At 35.4% G+C, this 20,530-nt stretch overlaps 1 protein-coding gene across 4 annotated transcripts in view; it reads left to right on the forward strand.

Moving 5' to 3' along the window:
- Window positions 1–1,537: 1,537 nt before the first annotated feature.
- The window catches only part of dock4b (dedicator of cytokinesis 4b), a 173,987-nt gene continuing 154,994 nt past the window's right edge, over window positions 1,538–20,530 (forward strand). For all 4 annotated transcript variants that reach the window (XM_056456057.1, XM_056456060.1, XM_056456058.1 and 1 more), the window contains exon 1: window positions 1,538–1,716. In XM_056456057.1, the coding sequence (XP_056312032.1) occupies window positions 1,674–1,716 (43 nt within the window). In that variant the 5' untranslated portion in view covers window positions 1,538–1,673. The remainder of the gene's footprint in view (window positions 1,717–20,530) is intronic.

Below are 20,530 nucleotides of genomic sequence, written 5' to 3' on the forward strand. Positions count from 1 at the left end.
ATATTTTAATCAGATTTTAAAAAAATATATAAAACAATAACATTGAAAGCTCTAAAATCAAAAGTAATCCAAAGTATTTAATATAATGCTTTTGTTTTGTTTATATTAGTTAGATTAAATAAAAATATTTCATTCATATTTATTTAAAAGAGCATTTTAAAACCCATAAAACAAATCATAATAAAAATAATAATAATGCAAAATATTTGATAAAAATAAGTGGTTTAAATTGTTAAATAATAGTATTTAATTTGCTGTAAATATATTTTGTAATAAATATACAATGCAGCATTTCAAAATGCTAAGTTTGAAAGGGTTTGTTGAAGATAAATATTTAATTCTGATATAAAAAAATATGAAAATCATATCTAAAACCCTATAAAGATAATACAATTTAAATTTAATTGTATAAAAATTTTTATATTTTAATAAATAATATACAATATGTCATAAAATGCCAATTTTGAAAGGGTTCATTGAAGATAAATATTTAATTTGGAAATAACAAAAAACAAAAACCCCTTGAAAAATAATTCAAATCAAATTAAACAGTATTATAAAGTGTATTTTGAAATAAATTATATTCAACATGTCATAAAAAACAAGTTTGAATGGGTTCATTTAGCATAAATATTTCATTCGAAAATAAAAACAAACCCAAATCATATTTAAAACCCTTGAAAGATAATACAAATTAAATTAAACACTATAGTAAAATGTATTTTGTAATAAGTAATTTACAATATGTCATAAAGTGCCAAGTTTAACATAATTACTTGAAAATAAATATTTAATTTAGTAAAAAAATCACATTCAAACCTCTAGAAAAAAAACAATGCAATTAAAATTAAACAGTATGATATGAAGTGTTTGAAAAATGTAAATGTTAAATAAGTTGGCCACACTTTACAATAAGGTTCATTAGTTAATGTTAATTAATGCATTTACTATCATGAACAAACAATGAACAACACATTTACTACAGTATTTGTTCATGTTAGTTAAAGTTAGTTCATGAAAATACAGTTGTTCATTGTTAGTTCATGTTAACTCACGGTGCATTAACTAATGTTATCAAGCATGGACTTGTATGTTAATAATGCATTAGTAAATGTTCAATTATGATTAATAAATGCTGTACAAGTGTTGTTCATGATTAGTTCATGTTAGTAAATGCATTAACTAATGAACCTTATTGTAAAGTGTTACCAATAAGTTAAAGGTTTTAAGTAATAAAAATAGAATAGAGATCATAATAACATGCTTAATTCAGTCTAAACCTCAGACATTTGTTTTTGTAGTTTTGCTTGAAAGAACATACAAAATACACACTAACAATTTACTACAAATCTTAAAACTATTTTAAAATGTAGCAAGAAAATAAACAAAAATCAATAAAGGATACATAAATTATAAGATTAATACAACGTACAAAAATACAGAAGCGCACGACACAAAACTACATTTCCCATCTTGCTCCCCTAAATCATCGTGGCCGCGCACTGGTTTTATCTGAGTGCGCGCCTCCGAGGCTTCATCTCGTGCAGAGCAGTTCGCTCGAGCGGTCTGAACAATGACTGCGCGAGAGGATGATGTGAATCCAGAGAAATGCGTGATTTAACACCAAAACTGCACATTGCGCTCTTTATTACGCTTTTCCCAAAACAAACACCATGAGTATGTGGATTCCTACAGAACACGAGAAATACGGAGTCGGTAAGTTTTGCTGTTTAATTCTTTTCGCGACTGTTACTATTGAATCAGTGTAACGTTACGACATAACCGCTATTTCCCTCTCTGGGTTTGTTTGTTTGTTTTTGTTTGTTTGTTTGTTTGCTTCTTTCCCTTCCCTATGCGAAACCCACGCGTTTGCTTACATGTTTGTAAAGGAAACAAGTGTTTTCAGCACTTTGCTCGGGTAGTAATTGAGTGTGTGTAGCGTTATGCTGTTTGTACACACAACTGAGCATATTCGCGTCATGTTAATGCGTTTTCTCCATTGGATTTACGTGCTCGTGTTTTACTACACTCCAGTCATGTTTTGTCAAGTGTTAAAGGACTTAAACTGTGCGAATGGCTTCTGTGGTCTCTTCAAAATAAATGAAAAGCGGAGGACGTGTGGTTTGTGTTGTCAGTCAGATTAGAGTACATGAGAATGAATTATGTGTTATGGATTGTGTGACATTCACGATCTGAGTTTCAGGCATTGCTCTGCTGAGATTGCTTGTATGTATTTGAGTTAAGAGAAATGCTTTTTGTATGTGCTGAATTGGAGAGATTGTTAAATCGTGCTTTTGCAGCATTGTCAATTCCAAGATTTGTGACAGTTATGAGCTGTCAAAATTGATGCATATTTGTGTCATCGATTTGTATTTTTGGGCAAGAAACTGACTATTTTAGATGATTATTTGTTACAGATTTTAAATAATATATTACATCTGTGTAGACCACCAGTGGTGTAGTGGTTGGTGCGTTGATACATGCACCCCGGTGATCACGGCGACCCGAGTTCGATTTCGCCTCGCGGTCCTGTGCTGATCCTTCCCCTCTCTCTGCTCCCCTTACTTTCCTGTCAATGCTCTCTACTGTCCTATCAAATAATGGTGAAAAACACAGAAAAAATTATTATAAAAAAGTAATAAATAAAGCTACACATATTTTAATAGTATAATTACATAAATAGAAAAAATGTTTACGATTTTGTTTACTTGGTTTAGGGTATATCTCATTCGTTTTTATTGGTATGACTTGACCATCAAGTATCTGCATTTATTAATTGACTAAATACTGATTTATTTATTTATTTATTTAATTTTTTTTAAAGAGAGCAATGTTTAAGGTTGTAAAAAGTAAAAACTACATTCATTTTCTCTGAAAACCTTTAAAGGCTAATCGTTGTTACTCATTTTTTGTTTAATACATCTGTTTAATTCAACTTGTGCTCAGATTTTAACAACAGAATTTGTGCAGAATATGCTGATCAGAAAATTCCACCAATCAGAGAGCTGCAGCGAGCAAATCGCAGCAGTATGTTTAGCACTGCCCACTCTCATGAAGCGCCACCAATGGCGTAATCAAGTCTGTCTCCCTATACCCTCCCAAAATACTTTTGATTTAAACCTCAAATGAACGCAGAAATGCTTCTGGAACTAACGCTGTCGAATAAGTTTGTGTGTTAAAGTGTAATAAGTGTTAAAGTAGTTTGAAAAGGCTGAATCATGGCATAATGTTTTCGAACATTCGTGAGGGCTAATAATAATAATAATAATAATAATATATTATTAGTGTTGTCATGATATTAGAATTCGGTACCAATCGCTAATGGAATTTTAAAAACATCCATTTCTGCTAACATTTGAGCGCTGTTGAGTGCGTTCTTAAACACCACCGATTGGCCATTGTGTTTATGTGCTCAACAGAAATGACTGTGATTGGCCCGTGAAAATCATCAGTTTACCGAAACTACTGTTTACTGAGTGCAACCACAGATGCAGTGACACTGGATTATTTTAAAACCGCGAAGATCAGCGGATTCATCAGCAAATCGATCTTATGTCAGCTCATAAATAGACTAGCTGATCTTTGTGGATTTAAAACACACCAGTGTCCCTGGATCTGTGTAGACACTCTGTAAACAGTGGTGAGTTTGGTGAACCGATGACCTTCATGGCCAATCACAGTCATTTCTGTTGAGCACATGAACACAATGGCCAATCAATGGTGTTTAAGAACGCGCTCAAATGTTAGCAGGAAGTGGACGTTTTCAGAATTTCACTACTGATTGGTACCAAATTGCAGTTTCATGACAACATATAATGATATTATTATTATTATTATTATTATTATTATTATTATTATTATACCCATCCTATACTACTTAACTGGAGGTTAAATAAGTTTGCCTTCAACTCTAACTTTATCTTATCTGTTGGTAAAAATATTTATGACTAAATTTATCTGTCTTTTTCTACACAAAGCCTCCAATTTTCATAATTCCAGAGAAGCCATAAAAAGATTTGACGCGCAGTTTAAATAAACAGAACTGGTCATGCTCTGTTAATTGATAATGTATATTTGATTCCTTTTTTGGCAGCATATCTCAGGTTATCAGGTTTATTTGCCGTCTAGGTGAACTCTTATGGTTCCTGTTGGTTGTTTGCCAGCTTGTTGAAGGAAATCTTCAGCATGAAAAATGTATTCAAAGCTCAGAGCCCAAATCTGTGGGCAAACGAAGGCTTGTTAAGAGGGAAAGCAAATGTTTTTTCTTTAGGGATCTCATCTTAAGTTATGGTGATTTCTCCTGAGGATTTTGTCGTTTTGCCACGTCTGTTACTTTAAAGTAGGACTCACACCCCAACAGGGATTTGAGGTTTTATATCCAGTGGCTTGGTAATTTTTGCGTTTGATCTTCATCCAGGAACAAAATTCATGTTTTTAGTGTTTAATTGGAGGCTGGCGAGTGGCGCTTGTATGTAAAGCAGTTAAGAATGACTCTCAGCCAGTGATGAAATATGAATGAACCCCTACAGTCGCTGCAAAAAGACGCCAATTAGATCTCAATTGGATTAATTACTCCTAATTAAATCAAAGCAGAGTCGTGTAGGAGTCTCAGTGGGCCCCACTTCAGTGTTTTCCACCTGCTAACAGGAACTAAAGATGCGATCTTTTTGTTGCCCTAATGTTGTTTTTGACAACCGTGGCATTTGAGGAAACTGGCGCAGACGCTGAATGGGTGGAAATACCCATTTTTGTGCTTTTCTTCCTTTGCTGTCTTCGTTTCGCAAGACAAATGTGATTAGCTGCCACCCTGAAATAGACAGAGGGTGGAATATGACTAACTTTTGAAACTATTTAAGCTTCTGTGGATATACTCTATGAATCAGGCTGCCTATTTTTACCAATTTGTAGAAATGCTAAAAAAAAAAAGACCGCCTCCTCATTTGAGGTTAAAAAAAGCCCAGTTGTTAAAATTCATAGTTTTTCCTGACATGCATTGTGCATAAATTTATAGATTCAATTCAGATGCATGTATAAAATGCCATCTTTAGTGAAGTCTTGAGGAGAAAAAATTAAAATATGTGAAATTAAACATTTTACCAAACCGTAGTAAAGTGCTTGATTGGTGGTTTAAGCCAATAACAATACTTAGCCTGACATTCTTTCAGTTCTGAAGCTTTTTTTCTTACGCATTTATGCGTAAATATAATCTACAGTAGTCAACAACTGAAGCGGATCACAAACTTTCATCAAAGTTATCCTAAAACTATTGAACAACACCAATTCCTGTTTTTTGACTTTGGTTTTGTGATCCACTTCAAATGTTGACCACTGTATTACTATTTTATATTAAAATGTTTTAACGAGTTCATTGATTTGACAGTAATTAAATTGCATGTAATTTATATATATATATTTTTTTTTTTTTCACATGTCCAGATCTCATTACCATAGTACAGAGATGCCCAAAGTAGGGCCCGCGGGCCATAGTTGGCCCATTGTAACCTTTGATTGAGACTGATGGAGAGGGTTGTGTTGAATGCCTGTAGCAAAGAGATCGTCATTTCTAATTTGACGTAAACTTCTTTTTTGTGTGTGTGTGTTTTATAGCTGAGCTACAACAAAAACAAACTGAAATTAAATGTGAATGAATCTGATTTTTTTTTTAATATATAAATACTGTAACTCGACAGATAGAGGACTATGCAGAAGTCAGTGAGTAAATCAAGGCAACAGCTAGTGTAATTCTGTTATAAATTAGATTGTTTTGTTTTAATTGTAATAGGTTTATTATAAAATGTAAAAAAAATACTGTATTAGTAAATATGAAGCATTGTTTTCTAGTCATATTTAAACATTATTAAATAAATTAGGAAATTAGCCATGGAAACTATATTTACCAGCCGACAAGCCTCAATCAAGTTTGGTTTTTGCCCCTTCGTAAAAAAAGAAGGACAAATTACTGTACAGCAGTTAGAAAAATATTGCTGTATTTAAAAGAAATCTCTTTATACATTTATGTGTTTTTGTTGTGCAGAATTTAATTAATGCTGGATTTAATTAATCATAATCTTTTCATTTTAAATAGCACTTGATTTTGGGTGAGAAATGACCCATACTTTTTTTTTTTTTAATAAAGAGATTCCCCAGTAAAAAACAGTTTGAACAGAGCCACTGAGGGATGCTGTCTAAAGTGTCCTTGAATGCTCAGTGAGCCCAGAAGAGCTGCAACCGGGGATGTTCTCCTCTGTTCTCATGAATGTGCGCTGATTTCTATAGTCTTCGGTCCTCTTGGGACATGGAGCAGGCGAAGGGGGTTAAAGCAGTTTGCAAGCAGGCCATCCCGTGTAAGTGGCCACCCTGTGCGATGCCCTGTGGGATTAGCAGGTTGTTGTGGAGGTGCACTGGTTCATTCCTTTATTATTGACGTTATTCTGTAATGACCGGAGCCCAGGGATCTGAAGGGGGCTGGCTTCTCAACACCTCAGCACATTTAATTGGCTCTTCTGTCACAAGCCACGCCCACAAAGGAGCTGACACAGTGATTTCAGAGGAGAATATTGTTTCTGTTATGACTCAAACTCAAGTGGAGGTTCTGGAATGATGCACACACACGCACACACACACACACAGTAATGCATAACACACTGTTATCAATATCCATGATGTTGGTGAGTGGAAAACAAATCTGTAATTCAGTTGGTGTCCATGCAGTGTGTTTTGCATTTTTCATGTGTTTTTTTTTTCTGTGACATTTGGGCCTTGTGCATCTATATGAACATTTTTACCTATTTCATTGCAGTTTTTGTGACTGTTTTGGCTGTTGATGCAGCATAAAATTGGGCAAAACTGTGTATTTTTATTGACATTTTAATGTTTATAATGTTTATCTTTTACTGTTAATTTTTATCTGTTTTTTATACTAGCTGATAAGAATAATTCTTTTCAGGACATAAATGTCCCCAATAAAACCCATTTAACATGCATTTATTTGTTGGTAAAGCTTCAGAACTGTAATTATTTTTGAATAATTTTATATATTTATTGTATGATGTTATTACGTTTTTATATGCATATACCGAGAAATTTGTGTGTAAAATAAATGCAATAAAATAATAATGATCATTGACTTAGTTAAAGTCAAAGTAAATCTGCTTAGTCTTTAGTATATATGTTTTTGTCTTTCTTAAATACAGCATTATGCTATAATTTAAATATTTAAGAAGGCATAACATGATTGATTTCTTTTTAGTTGTTATCATGGCTGATGCTGGTAAAGCGATCTAAATCTTGGTGTAGATGAATATTATATTATATTATTTTTTGTCCTCTGTGAATTTTTCTGTACTTCTTTTTCCTCACAAGGTTTAAAAAGCAGTGCAGTTGTAAAACAGTAAATCAGTATCAGTAAAATCAGTAAATCACTTTTTAACACATCTTATAAACTGGTTTCAAAAATCTTTCATTCAATTTTGTCCTCAATATCATGTGGTGCAAGCACAGGTTTGCATGGTTGCAGGTTGTTGTTGTTGCATGCCATCAGTGTCTGGTGATTAAAATGTTTTCCAAAGTGTTTCCTGCATTTTATTTGGAGCATCAGCAGACATATCTGACCTTCACTTAAACCCTCGTTGGCTTGCTGGATTCTGATACTCTAGTTTAAGGATTGAGTTGCAAACTGAGCATTAAGGAAGTTCGGACAAATCAAATATTAAATTGTTAATGTTTAATGGTAAAGGTTTGAGGCAAGATCCCATTTGGGTTCGATGATAATGAAAAAGAGGATGTGAATGATCTAAAGATTTGCACTTTTGTTCATTAATCATTGGCTGACAAAACAGCAGAACAGATGAACAATTCAAGTGTGTAATAGCTGACAAAAGCTCATGTTTTTTTTACTTCGTAATAATTAGATTCTATCTTAGACAACAAAATGAACAGGAATACAGTTGTATCATATCAGCATGGGTTATTTTTTATTTTAAAGAAATTCATTTTGTTTAAAGTAGAATTTTTATCAGTCTTTATTCATCATATATCATTTATTTTTATTCATTAAAATATATTAATATTTTCTGTATTTTCTATTATTATTACTGTTGTATTAATTTATTATTATTATTATTATTTTTACAGTTTTTACAGGTATTTTATATATAATATAATTATTTATTTTGCATTCACTAACCATAATAACTCTGATTTCTATAAAAGAGAGGCTAATGACAAGTAAACAAATCACTTGGTCATGTTTTCACACTTTTTTGTAATGGCAGTTCACACATTCACACATGCAACAATCACACAGCAACACTTCCTTACAAAGACCAGATCCTTTCAGAAAATCCAAAAATCCCCAGCCTTTGAAACCCAAGCCTGTCTCTTTGCGCAAATCCGGTTATTGATCCTAAACTAGTCACACTTCCCCCTCAGACCTCATAATCTCTCTGACCTCTGACCTCCTGCTCTGGGTGCAAGCAAACAGGGAGATTATTAATACGCAATCGTGGCTGGAACGTGGATGTAATTAAGTGTGGTGCTGAATGTCTCATTAATGCAGGGATGAGGCTTCTGTGTGAATAGGGATCATGGATGTGAAGAGAAAGACGTTCCTTATCTGTTTTCTTGGCAGGATGGAGAGCTGCTGGTGTCTGGCTCTGACGGATCTAATAGACCCAAAATTGAAAATAATGCCATTTACTCGCATGCCATTTGAATCTCAAATGGCTTTTTTTGTTATGTGGAACAGAATTTTTTTGTTGTTGCCAGATGTTTAAATTTCATGTGGAACTATCAGACGAATCTTATAGTTTAACAAAAAAATAAAATAATGCCATTTATTTCCATGTGATTTAAATCTCAAATGGCTTTTTGATATGTGGAACAGAAAAAAAAAATTGTTGCCAGATGTTTCAATTTCATGTGGAAATATCAGACAGGTCTTGTTTACCCAAACATTAAAATAATGCCATTTTTACTTGCATGTCATTTGAAACGTGAATGGATTTTGTCGTTTGGAAGAGAGGAGAGAAAGAGATTTTGTTGCCAGATGTTTTAATTTGATGTGAAATATCATACATATCTTACAGTTAAGACAAAAATGAAAATGATGCCATTTTTACTTGCGTGTAATTTTAAACCTGTATGGCTTTTTATTGTTTGGAACAGAGAAGTAAAATATATTTTGTTGCCAGATGTTTCAGTTTCATGTGGCGATATCAGATGGATCTTATGGTTTACCCAAAAATTAAAACGATGCCATTTTAACTTGCATGTTATTTTAAACCTGTAAGGCTGTTTTTGTTGTTTGTAACAGAGAAGTCAAATAGATTTTGTTGCCAGGTATTTCAATTTCATGTGGAACTATCAGACGAATCTTATAGTTTAACAAAAAAATGAAAATAATGCCATTTATTTCCATGTGATTTAAATCTCAAATGGCTTTTTGATATGTGGAACAGAAAAAAAACATTTTTGTTGCCAGATGTTTCGATTTCATGTGGAAATATCAGACAGGTCTTGTTTACCCAAACATTAAAATAATGCCTTTTTTACTTGCATGTCATTTGAAACGTGAATGGATTTTGTCGTTTGGAAGAGAGGAGAGAAAGAGATTTTGTTGCCAGATGTTTTAATTTGATGTGAAATATCAGACATATCTTACAGTTAAGACAAAAATGAAAATGATGCCATTTTTACTTGCGTGTAATTTTAAACCTGTAAGGCTGTTTTTGTTGTTTGGAACGGAGAAGTAAAATATATTTTGTTGCCAGATGTTTCAGTTTCATGTGGAGATATCAGACGGATCTTATAGTTTACCCAAAAATAAAAATACTGCCATTTATGTCCATGTCATTTAAATCTCAAATGGCTTCTTTATGTGAAACAGAAAAAAGGTTTTGTTGCCAGATGTTTCAGTTTCATGTGGAATTATTAGATGGATCTTGTAGTTTAGCCAACATGAAAATAATGTCATTTTTACTTGCATGTGATTTGAATCTCAAATGGCTCTTTTATGTGGAACAGAATGAAAAAGTTTTTGTTGCCAGATGTTTTAATTTCATGTGGAAATATCAGACAGATCTAAAAGAACCAAAAATAAAGCAATTTACTAGCATGAGATTTCAAACCCGAATGATTTTTTTTTCTTGTGGAACAGAAAAAAAGTTTGTTTCATGTGGAAATATCAGACAGATCTTATACGGCAGTTCACCCCAAAATTAAAATAATGTCATTTTTACTTGCATGTGATTTGAAACCTGAATGGCTTTTTTGTTGTTTGGAACGGAGAAGAAACATCGATTTTGTTGCCAGATGTTTCAATGTCACGTGGAACTATCATACAGATCTCATAGAACCAAAAATGAAAATAGTGCCGTATTACTTGCATGTGATTTCAACACCGAAATGACTTTTTTGTTTTGGGGAACAAAAAAAAAAGAATAAATATGTTTTGTTGCCAGTTGTTTCTATTCCATGTGGATATATAAATGGGATTAGGCTGTTAAGCTGCAAAATAATAATTAAAATGCTGTCATTAGTCCCCCTCATGTTGTTCCAGATGTGAGACTTTGCTTAATCTTCAAAACAGTAGTTTAATGAAGCCTTAATTAAAGATTTGTAATAATAAAAAAAGAAATCCATTTGAATCCAGTGGTTTATTTCCATACAAGAATGGTCAATGAATGAATGAATGAATGAATTAACATGTGCAATTAAAAATAAATGTTTTTATTCACTTAAAATTTTCACTGACTCATATGATTGGTTTAAAATCCGATTAATTCAGAAACAAATGTTTATATAGCGATTTCTCTACACTGTACAGTAATATCTCAAAGAGCCATCACAACAAAAGCTTTTATGTTACTTTAACTTATTTTAATAAGCTCATTGGGTTTCATTCATTCATTCATTCATTCATTTTCTTTTCAGCTTAGTCCCTTTATTAATCAGGGGTCGCCACAGTGGAATGAACCGCCAACTTATCCAGCATATGTTTTACGCAGTGGATGCCCTTCCAGCTGCAACCCATCAATGGGAAACACCCATACACTATCATTCACACACATACGCTACGGACAATTTAGCTTACCCAATTCACTTATAGTTTTAACTTGTATGTTTTTGGACTTATGGGGGAAACCGGAGCACCCGGAGGAAACCCACGCCAACACAGGGAGAACATGCAAACTCCACATGGTAATGCCAACTGACCCAGCCGGGGCTCGAACCAGCGACCTTCTTGCTGCGAGGCAACAGCGCTACCCACTGCGCCACTGCGCTGCCCCTCATTGGGTTTATACTAATATTTGTAAGTTATACAAAGTTACACTTAATATTTTTAAGTTTGACTGATATAAGTTGAGATGACTAGAAAAGATCATTTCATTCAACTAAAAAAAATGAAGGCAGTAAGATTTTTATAGTGGAAATCATGATGGATCATTCCACCCCTAATAAATAATAATAATACAAAAAAAATGTACAAAAAAAGCTGCTTTGGCTTTTTGAAATGCCGTAACGATCACTAAATGATCTCAAATTTCAGTTTTCATCATCTAAACGTTTTGCAAGAATATCACCTACACACACGCCCTTGACAAAAACACAACATGCATACATATCATTTGGACTACACTGAAATTGCAGCATAATACCACCCTAGCACCTCTGCAGGCCGTGTTTACAGCACACCGTATCTCATAATAAGTTAAACGGCAGTGTCAGAGGGAGCCGAGATCACAAAAGCATCTGAACGGAGGACGAGGAAACAGTAGGATACAGGAACCTCCAGGCGTCAGACGCGAGGAAAGCGGATTAATGAGGAACAACTCGGCGGGTTGTGAAGAACACGGAAGAGCTGGCAAAAACTCCACATCCCGCATCTAAACATATGTTTGGCTTGTTAGGATGCCGCCTCTGTGGGTTTAAAGGCAGCTCTGGCTTTACAGCTGGATTCATCATCTGTGCAGACAACAGAAGACTTGTGCTACAGACAGAAAACGGCACAAAATGTTGTGCATCTAGTGTTGAAGTCAAAATTATTCGCCCTCCTGTGAATTGTTTTTCAAATATTTTCCAAATGCTGTTAAACAGAGCAAGGAATTGTTTCACAGTATTTGCTATAATATTCTTTCTTCTGAAGAAAGTCTTATTAGTTTCATTTCAGCTAGATTAAAAGCAGCTTTTAAAACCATTTTAAGGTCAATATTATTAAGCAATATTTGTGTTCGATTGTCTACAGAACAAACCATCATTATACTATGACTATGTTTACATGGACATCAGTAATCAAATTACCTGCCTTAATCTGAATAAGACAGTAATGTGATTAAGGTGTTTACATGAGTTGCTTTTTGAATGTTTCTTTCATGATCCAGTTTTACATGTCACAGCACATAGACTTGTTAACATCATTGCGTCACCAGGCTTTCCACGTTTCCTCTGGAGTTTCATGTAATTTCGGGAGTTTATTTTTAAATTTTTACGATTTTAACTGCAGTTTGGGACTTTCACTTTTATTCAGGAACATTTCATCCCCCCCCCCTCTCTCCCATGACAAATGACATGCTGGATGTGACTATGAACTGCTGGAAGAGTGTTGTTTTAATGAAATTTATTACCGCATTTCATGATGCAGGTGTCTGTGGTCCTTTACTGACTCGGTAGCTGCAGAGAATAGTGTCATACAGCCGTGTGTGTATAGACTATCCTGTCACAAAATGCTGCGAAAATCCTACATGATGGTAATAGTTTGATTAACGTGTTGACATATCTGTACTGCACTTCAGTAATGCAACTAAGAGGCATAATCCACATGTCTTAAGCTACAGTCACACCGGGTTTTGTGTGTGCGAATTTCTGTTGTGCGGCGCTGCGAAAAAGGGCGGGATTAAACATTTAAAAAAGCCAGCGATTGCTCCATATTTTACATTTCTGTCCAGAGAGGTCATGTTATAATCCTCGATTGGTCTCATGCAGTCAAGTGATGCGATTTCGCAGGTCAGAGTTCACCAAGCTTAAACTTTGCACCGCAGCAACATGCGAAACTTGACGCATGACCTTGCGTTTCCGGTCTGACGCATTCGCGTGCGTATGAATGGAAGTCTATGGGAGGAAAAGCCCAGTGTGACCGCAGCTTTAATCTGATTTCTGGTTAGTTCGATTATGACTTTAGTCGGATTAAGGTTATCGAAAATCACTGTTTACTTGGTCAACTCTTAATCAGAGTATTGTCTTAATCGTATTAAAATCAGATTATTGGTGTCCATGTAAACGCACTCTATGACTTGCCTAATTACCAGTGCTTAATTTGTAAATTGCGAGGTCCTGGAACAGATCGGGGTAACAGATCCGGCATGTTACCAGAGGAGGGAGAGGTGTCAAATAAGTGAATAGGGTGGGTGTCGCGGCTAAAAGTGAAGAGGGTTGGGGAGTTGCAGAAGAAAATGAAGTGCGGGGCAGGGCGGGGAAGAGTATGAGGAGGGGGATCGGTAAAATGAGGCACCGTATCAGATTTCAGAGGATCCGGATCCGGCTTTTTCTGACACAAATTAAGCCTTGCTAATTACCCTAACTTGCCTAATTAAGCCTTTAAATGTCACTTTAAGCTGAATACTAGTATCTTGAAAAACATCTAGTCAAATATGATGTGCTGTCATCATGGCAAACATAAAAGAAATGAGTTATTAGAAATGAGTTATTAAAACTTATGTTTAGAAATGTGTTAAATCTTATTTCTATTAAACAGTAGTTGGGTAAAAAGATTCAGAAGGGCTAATAATTCTATCTTCATCTATATATGCTTTTAATTAACAAAATATAACAAGTAAAATTGCACCAAACTATCAGATTAATGGTCTTTCCTTCTAGTTTAGCTGGAACAGATTGGACTAGTTTTTTTTTTTTTCATCTTTCGTTCCAGACACTTGCACACATGTACATGTCTGGACAGATTTACTCCGCTCTGTCCATGGGGAAAATGAACTGAAAGCGGACCTGAGAGGCCATTAGCTGTTATCTAAGCTGTCAGGGCTGCGATACTACGCTCGTATCCTCGTCTGACTGCTGCTGTCAAGGCAACCGCACCAAATTCACTGCTTTAAACACATTTCACCAAAGCGTTTCGCTTTCTCATGCACTTGATGAGGTGCTGTATATCTAGATCACTTCTTTAACCCTTAGTAAGGGCAGGGAGAGCCTCTCTGGGATCAACACACAATGCACTTCTTACAAGTAGGCAGCAGAGCTAATTAACACCCTGCTGATTGTTAATACTTTTTGTTTTCACTGTCTGAACCCACTTTGACCTCATTGATTTGAGACTTAACCACTAGTGCTGTTGCGTTTGGTTTATGACTTTTTTCTTCCGGAATAAATCTGCTTCGTTTGTATTGCTTTAGGTGAGAGTAAATATCTCATACTTCTTGTCTTAAGATGGTGGTGTTTTCAAACGTTCATGGATGAACCATATTTTCAGTAAAACCTATGAGAAAACCTTTGAAAAATACAGATTTTAAATCAGTCTACATGCACTTTATAAACTTAAAGGGAAAGTTCAGATATAGTAGTTTATTAATAAATGTCCACGTATTTTAATCCAAACAGTGATTTAAACCAAAATACACATTGGAAGTACAACCCCAAATCAGAAAAGGTTGGGACAGTATAGAAAGTAGGGCTGGGCAGTATGGCAAAAATGCAATCTCGATAAATATTTTCCATATTGAACGATAACGATGTATATTTTAAGATAAGTTGTTAAAACTGTAAAAAAAGAGTACCCCATACAATGACTGAAGCCACAAAAAATTAAAGGGTCTATTAAATGGCATAACATATTCAGCAGAAAAATGTTCGGTGGTAAAAATTTTGGTACATATCTAATATCAACACATTTTTAGATGGCCATTGTTGCACATTTCTGCTGTGTGATTGGCTCTTAGATCAGTATAGAGTTAAAAAAGTCCAGAGCTTATCATTATTTTATTGCGATTCGATATAATATCGTTTATCGGCCCAGCCCTAATGACAGTGCTAATAACAAAAGAAAGAAGTGATTTTTAAATTGAGTTTGACTGCCTTTCATTGCAGACTACACAACAAAAATGATTTAATGTGTTCCTCATGATATTTTATTAATATAAGTAAATAACACGTATTACAATTTTGGTTCTTGCAAAGCATTTCAGAAAAAGTTGGAACAGTAAACCATTTACCACTTTGTAATATTTCCATTCCTTTTCACAACACTTAAAAGACGTTTAGACCCTGGACACCCAAAGTGATGAAGTGCTTCAGGTGTAATTTTGTCCCATTCCTACTGCAAACTATGGTCGGGAAACACTACGAGGTCTTCGTTGTTGCATTTGGCCCTTTTAAAATGCACCACACATTCTCTGTTGGAGACAGGTCGGGACTGCGGCCAGGCCAGTCAAGTACCTGTATCCACTTCTTTCCCAACTTTTTTTGAAATGCATTGCAAGAGCCAAAATGGGAATATGTCTTCATTTAAAAAAAGAATGCAATAAAAATCATGAGGAACACATGAAATAATGTTTGTTGTATTGTCTAAATAAAATACAAGTCAGTAAAGTAAATTTAGAAATCACTACTTTTTTTATTTGCGTTTTCCATACTGTCCCAACTTTTTCTGATTTTGAGTTGTATATAATGTACAAATAAAAATCATAATTATTAGTTTGAAACAATTGTATATTTCAAGTGGTTATGATTAGTTTATATAAGCTGTATTCATATATTTAATTATTAAGATTACAATAAACTGTCGCCATTAATTCCTTATATATAAAAAGAAAACATGCTGTGTGCTAGTGATTTTTACCATGGTTAATGTGGTTTCAGAGATTAAATTTTGGGTTAGTGTTGGCACAATAGCCTAGGGGTTAGCGCATCGATGCTATGATATGGGGCAGTAGCACATCAGGGCGTCCCGAGTTCGAATCCCGGCTCGAGGACATTTCCCTACCCTACCTTCCTCTCGCTCTCTCCAACTTTGCTTCCTGTCTAAATACTGTCCAATCTAACAAAAAGCCCAAAAATAAATCTTTAAAAAATTAAATACAAATTTTGGCTTAGCGCTGTAAAATACAACATCTTTTGATTGATTAATCAAGTATGCTCAATTACTCATGGTAAAGTGTGGCTTTCTCTAAACTCACATTCCTTACGGGCTTCATTACTTTCTAAATGATTTGCTCGGTTTGAAGTTCTTTGCTCGTATGCAAAGAGATCCAGTTGGATTTCAACTAATCCAATAAATCACTTTCATTCCCTTCTCATCATCTGAAGTAAGTTCGTCCGGTGAGGCGAGTTCTCCTTTCTCCTTCCTCTTCATTGATTGAATGAGGTCTGCTTAACATTCAGACGGCGGCATCCGACACAGTTTACAAGCATTCAGGGATTTCCTCCTCTCTCTCTCTCGTGCTCTCTTTTTTAATACTTTCTTTTAGCCCCTAAACATTTTAATTTAACAGATGAGTCCATATTTTACATAAATATGAAGGGAAATGGTGTTTAGAAATGCATGCATGACACAAACTTGTCATATAGAATATTAAATCAATGCAGTGCATAAAAATCTGGGTTTATTTTTTGGGGGGACTGTTAGAAAAAGCAGCTTTGATCAGAGCCAGATATTTGTGGGCATCTCTCGTCCCCTGATAGTCCTCCACCTGGTGTTCTTATTTGACTTCCCTCAGGGTGCAAATTAAGTCTTAAATGAGGTGTCACTCAGCGACGGTGACTGTATTGCGTCTCCTTTGTGTGGTCGAGTGGCTGAAATGAGTTTGTTCAGCCCGCTGGGAGTGGAGCTTTACAGTGAGTAAATGATGATGGGAGCCGCTGGGATAATGGTGTATCTTCTGCTGTCTCATGCTTTTAAGTATAGAAAGAGATGAGTGTCAGGACTGGTTAGATTGACTATGAAAGTCAATAATGCAGATATGGCACTGTTTTTAGGGTGGAAGTGGATTCAAAGTTCTTGTGTTATCTCTAACATCCTGATTTACATGCATCCAAAGTCAGAAAACAAGTTTAGTTTTCTCATTACATACATCGCAATTCCTTCTCTACAGTGATTGAAATGCTTTATTAAAGTTTGTAGTTATTGGTCAGATAGTCCTGCTCTGCTCTGATTGGTCAAATGTTCGCACTTTGCTATGTTGTGATTAGTGATGGCCTTCTTTGTCTTTGGGTGGTCAGATGGCCCAGTTTGTTGGGATTGCTGGCATAACTCTGCTCTGATTGGTCAGATAAACCCTACTTTTCTCTGATTGGTCTGATGGCTTTGCTCTTTTGTTGTTAGTCAGATAGCCTTATTCTTCTCTGATTGGTCAGATGGCCCAGTCATTTGTTTGCTGGGATGGGTCGACTCAGCTCTTATTGGTCAGATGGTCTTAATTTGCTTTGATTGGTCAAATTGCCCAGTTTGTTGTGATTGGTCGGATGGGTCAACTGTGCTCTAATTGGTCCGATGACTCTGCTTTACTCTGATTAGTTCGATGGGCTTCTCTGCACTGATTGATCAGATTGACAAGCCTTTTCTAATTGGTCGGATGGGTCAACTGTGCTCTAATTGGTCAGATGGTCCTACTTTGCTCTAATTGGTCAGAATCCTCACTCTGGTTTGATTGGTGGCATGGGTCGAGTCTGCTCTAATTGGGCAGATGGTCCTACTTTGCTTTGATTGGCCAAATTGGCTAGCCTGTTATGATTATTCAGATGAGTCAACTGTGCTCTAATTGGTCAGATGGGCTTCCCTGCACTGATTGATCAGATGGCCCAGTCAGTTGTGTTTGTTGGGATGGGTCAACTCTACTCTAATTGGTCAGATGGTCCTACTTTGCTTTGATTGGTCAAATCGCCCAGTCTGTTATGATTGGTTGGATGGGTCAACTGTGCTCTAATTGGTCAGATGGTCCTACTTTGCTCTGATTGGTCAGATGAGCCTACTGTGCACTAGTTGGTAAGATGGCTCGGTCTTTTGTCATTGGTCGGATTCATCCACTCTGCTCTAATTAGTCAGATGACCCTACTTTGCTCTGATTGATCAGATAGGCTTCCCTGCACTGATGGATCAGATGGCCCAGTCAGTTGTGTTTGTTGGGATGGGTCAGCTCTACTCTAATTGGTCAGATGGTCCTACTTTGCTCTGATTGGTCAGATTGCTCAGTGTTTTATGATTCGTCGGATGGGTTGATTCTGTTCTAATTGGTCAGATGGCCATACTTTGCTCTGATTGGCCAGATTGCCTAGTCTGGCGGGATTGGTGGGATGGGTCTGTTTGCACTGATTGGCTGTTGTATAATTCTATTGATTAGCTTAATGGCCAAGTCTATGAATTTGTTAAAACATGGGCTTCTGCAGGACGTAAGACTGGAATTATTGACTGCTCGTTTCAGGTTGTTCAGGATAGGATTGCTTAAGGTCAACAATAATGAAATGTATGCATTTTGAATAATTAAAAATTTGCAGAGCTTAACAAACAGCTGTTTACATGCTACATGAAAGGTAATGTAAAAAAAGAAAAGCAATATCTGCAAACAAAATGTGTATTACAGAAAAAGAGTATCTGATCAGATGCGCACGCGTCCCATGTTGTGCTGGTTTGAACAGCACAAAGTGGGTAGAGCTTTGTGGTTTGTTGGTAGGTTAGCACAGAGAGCAACGATGCCATAAATACTTGCATGTAAATGGGACACTGCGTTTCACATATGTTTGGCATATTCAAATGACTCTAAACCACACTGCATTTAGATTTTTTTTTTGTCAAGCAATTCTCAGCACTGTAATGCTTGATCACCACAGATGACAGTACAGCCTTAATTATTGTGCAGTCTTAGTCATTTTAGCAATATTAACAGTTTATTACACTTATTAACAATTAAATGTGCTTGTCACTCAGTTTAATACATTTGTGGGAGGCCAATTTTAAGGCTGTCAGTATAAAAATATAATCAAGCCAAATCAATGTTTAAATTAACTTTATTATTAACCAATATCATTAATAATTATGTAATAATAAATCATAATAATTCCATGTGCATTTTCAACCTTTCTGCACAGGAATGCTTCAGACATCAGGGATTTTGGCTGTTTTCTATTTATATTTTCATGCAAACAATGATTACTAAACTTCTATTATATTTAATGTTCCCATAAAGCTAGAGCTGTGTTTGGGATGACCCTAACCAGGCATTACCTGTGTGAATCCTACAGCATTACAGAGCAAAAAAAATAACCATGACTTCCCATCTGAGCGTGAGCATTTGGCTCTGCCTCAGTCCTCGCTGAACAGGGGGTTAATTTCATGTTTGAGTCTATCGCTGTAGAGGAATTCTGGGACGATTCAGTCCAGCTGAGTTACAGAGCACCTCAACTTTTCACGGGGCAAATCCAACCCCAGCTGTTAGTTACGCAACGCTGTTTACTCCATTGTTTTGGGTGCACTGGCAGTACAGTAGCTCACTAAAGCTTTAATTCCCATAATGCATCAGGTCAGGCAAGGGCGAAATGCTCGCACAGATGAGGCTTCGCTGTTGTATTAGAACTGGGAAGGAGAAAAAACAGCTTAACTCCCATGCTTTTTCCAAATTCCATTTGTTTTCAGTTTTTACATGCATCACACCTTTCATGCGAAGCTTCACACTGTTTTCTATCGGCTTAATTTAAATATAGACGTGTTTATAGGGTGTAAATGGCTACCGTTGACCCATTTCAGCCAATAAACTGGGACACTTTTTTTTTAATGCTCCACTCGGTCAATTCAGTTCATGCAGAGGCTAGGATGAATAAATTCGCCAAGCTTAGTTGCATTTGAAGCCCATGTCAAAATTAGACCTGTTTATTCTGCCAAAGTTTCTTTCTACCATTTGAAACGTGCTTATGTTGTAAAGCACTTATATAATGTGAGTAAACCACAAATAATGCTTCATTTTTTATGTGAACACGAGGGCCTGAATAAAGTGAGCACAATGCAAACTTTATCTTAATAGTCTTCATGCATATGAAGTGCACTGTTCAGTTTCAGTTTCCTTTATTTTTGTCATTCAAAACATCACAATAAACTGTAATGCACAACGAAATTACCCAACAAGAACATAAAAAACACCAAAACACTAAAAACCTAACATAATAAATAAGCTTTTATAGTTTCATAAATATACTAAACTAATAAGTATAGCCCAATTTAATCACTGAAAGGAATAAATTGAGACTTAAATAACTATTGCAGTTTGTTATAATAGTTATAATATTAACAATTTGTGCTAGTTTAACTATTTGTAGATTTATTATTACATACTAGCTATTAATAATATTATAAATATGGTCTTAAATTAAAGGTCTTAAATTGACAGGATAGAAACTATCATGAAACCGCACTGTTGTTTTGGCTCCACAACACTGAACCGGACTGTTGTTTTGCACTCTGAAAAGACATGGAAGATGCAGCTACAAATTCCTGAAGACATAAACCAAAACCGCCTATATTAATAAGTGATTTTACGAG

Source organism: Danio aesculapii, chromosome 4 (genome assembly GCF_903798145.1).
Source record: "Danio aesculapii chromosome 4, fDanAes4.1, whole genome shotgun sequence".
Taxonomy (NCBI): Eukaryota; Metazoa; Chordata; class Actinopteri; order Cypriniformes; family Danionidae; genus Danio; species Danio aesculapii.